At 31.0% G+C, this 1,904-nt stretch overlaps 1 protein-coding gene across 1 annotated transcript in view; it reads right to left on the reverse strand.

Annotated features, from left to right (window-relative positions):
- Positions 1-1,904, reverse strand: part of LOC107694149 (membrane-associated guanylate kinase, WW and PDZ domain-containing protein 2-like) — a 220,476-nt gene that overhangs the window by 25,514 nt on the left and 193,058 nt on the right. The window contains exon 11 of the mRNA XM_016493754.1: positions 1,717-1,748. Within this exon, the coding sequence (XP_016349240.1) occupies positions 1,717-1,748 (32 nt within the window). The remainder of the gene's footprint in view (positions 1-1,716; positions 1,749-1,904) is intronic.

Below are 1,904 nucleotides of genomic sequence, written 5' to 3' on the forward strand. Positions count from 1 at the left end.
TATATTTACACACACACACACATATCAGTACAATATATTTTATATTATATTAAATATTCTCTGCTGCAAAATTATCAACTACCAACAATGAAGTTTTATAACTTTTCCAGTTGTGATCACTGGATTTGTAAAACATTTTTCAATATGTATATTGCACTCACAAAAAGCTGACCTGAGCATAACTAGAATTTTAGAATAAAACATTACCTGCTTTATTAAAATGGGTAGATTTTATTTATTTGTTTGTTTGGTTCTCAGATTAAAACTTATCGCATTTTAAGTGTTTGTTTGTTTGGTTCTCAGATAAAAACTTATCGCATTTTAAGTGTTTGTTTGTTTGTTTGTTTGCTTGTTTTAGCAAGCATTCTTGAATCTTTAAACAATGAATTACCATAACCTTTTCAGTTATGATTACTGGATTTGTAAAACAATTTTATAGAAATGTGACTTTGTCTGTGAAATCCAGGCTAAAGTCTCAAAATCTAATTATGAGATAACAAGCATCAAAGTTTAATTTTAACTATTCATTTTACTATGATTCCAATATTTGACATGGCCCTACTCAGCTAATATCAAAGATATCAAGGTTACATTTTCATGTTCTTTACCTTATGAAGAATGATTTCATGTAGAAAACAGTAAATCACAAAAAAAAAGTCTTTAGCTGGGTTTTCACTGCCAGAGTTACAGTTTTACATTTCTAGCAAACCTGAGCATCACTAGATTTCACAAAAATGTATATATTTAACATAAAAATATTATTTGCTCTATTAAAATCATTTTATTTATTTGCAAATATATATATATATGCCGTCATATACCTTATCATATACATTTACATATACCATCCTGTGTGTAAATATACATGCACATGGGACAGTTCAGAGTTTGAGGAACACTTTCTTGAAGATTTAGTCAAGCAGACAAGACAGCTGACAATATTGGATCAGAATCAAAGGACATTACAGAGACAGACTGCTGAGGGTGAAGGTTTAAGTGCCACATTACACAGTGCACTGGTTAGTGAGGAAAGATTAGTGAAGGTGCAGTGATTTGTTCTCAGCTGTACTAAGTGTTTATTTCAACTAGGTCCCAGTAGCTTTTAACAAATGAATTTCCATAATCTTTCCAGTTGTGATTACTGTATTTTTAAAACAATTTTGCACTAGATTTTAATAGTACAAATTATGCTTTTAACTAGAAAATATGATTTGCTCTATTAAAAGTGGTTGATTTATTTTCAAATATTATAAACATAGCTGCCGTTTGGTGTTGTAGTGGTGTATCTGTAAAGCAAATTAGTCATTCTTATTGTATCTGTCCATTAAGAGACACAAGCAGTAGCTTAGTACAATGCAGTTATGTGGTAATATGTTATAACAATACAATAAAGCTGATCTTAGTAATAAAGCTCAACAGTCATGGTTATTAATACATATGATGTATAATGTATAATTGATTTATTTTCAAATATTATAAATATAGCTGCCGTTTGGTGTTGTAGTGGTGTATCTGTAAAGCAAATTAGTCATTCTTATTGTATCTGTCCATTAACAATACAATAAAGCTGATCTTAGTAATAAAGCTCAACAGTCATGGTTATTAATACATATGATGTATAATGTATAATAAGACCTAATCACTCAATATTGAGAGTACAAAGTTGATGTTAGTTTATTAATTAAATTCAGAGGGCTGGAATACGATACGTTTTACCTGTTTAGAGGTCTTCCAAGGTGAAAAGTGACCTGCAATGGAGAAAAAACCTTTAGCATGCTGGATCTTTAGTATTAGATTTGAAGTGGGAATTTTAAGCAAATCAAAACAGAAAAAAAGTCAGACGATAACTGTGACGAGAGGGGCGGGGCCGAGAGCCGTGGGAACGGAGCGAGGCCGGTGGAGAA

The sequence above is a fragment of the Sinocyclocheilus anshuiensis genome, unplaced genomic scaffold (genome assembly GCF_001515605.1).
Source record: "Sinocyclocheilus anshuiensis isolate Anshui unplaced genomic scaffold, SAMN03320099.WGS_v1.1 scaffold1003, whole genome shotgun sequence".
Classification (NCBI taxonomy): domain Eukaryota; kingdom Metazoa; phylum Chordata; class Actinopteri; order Cypriniformes; family Cyprinidae; genus Sinocyclocheilus; species Sinocyclocheilus anshuiensis.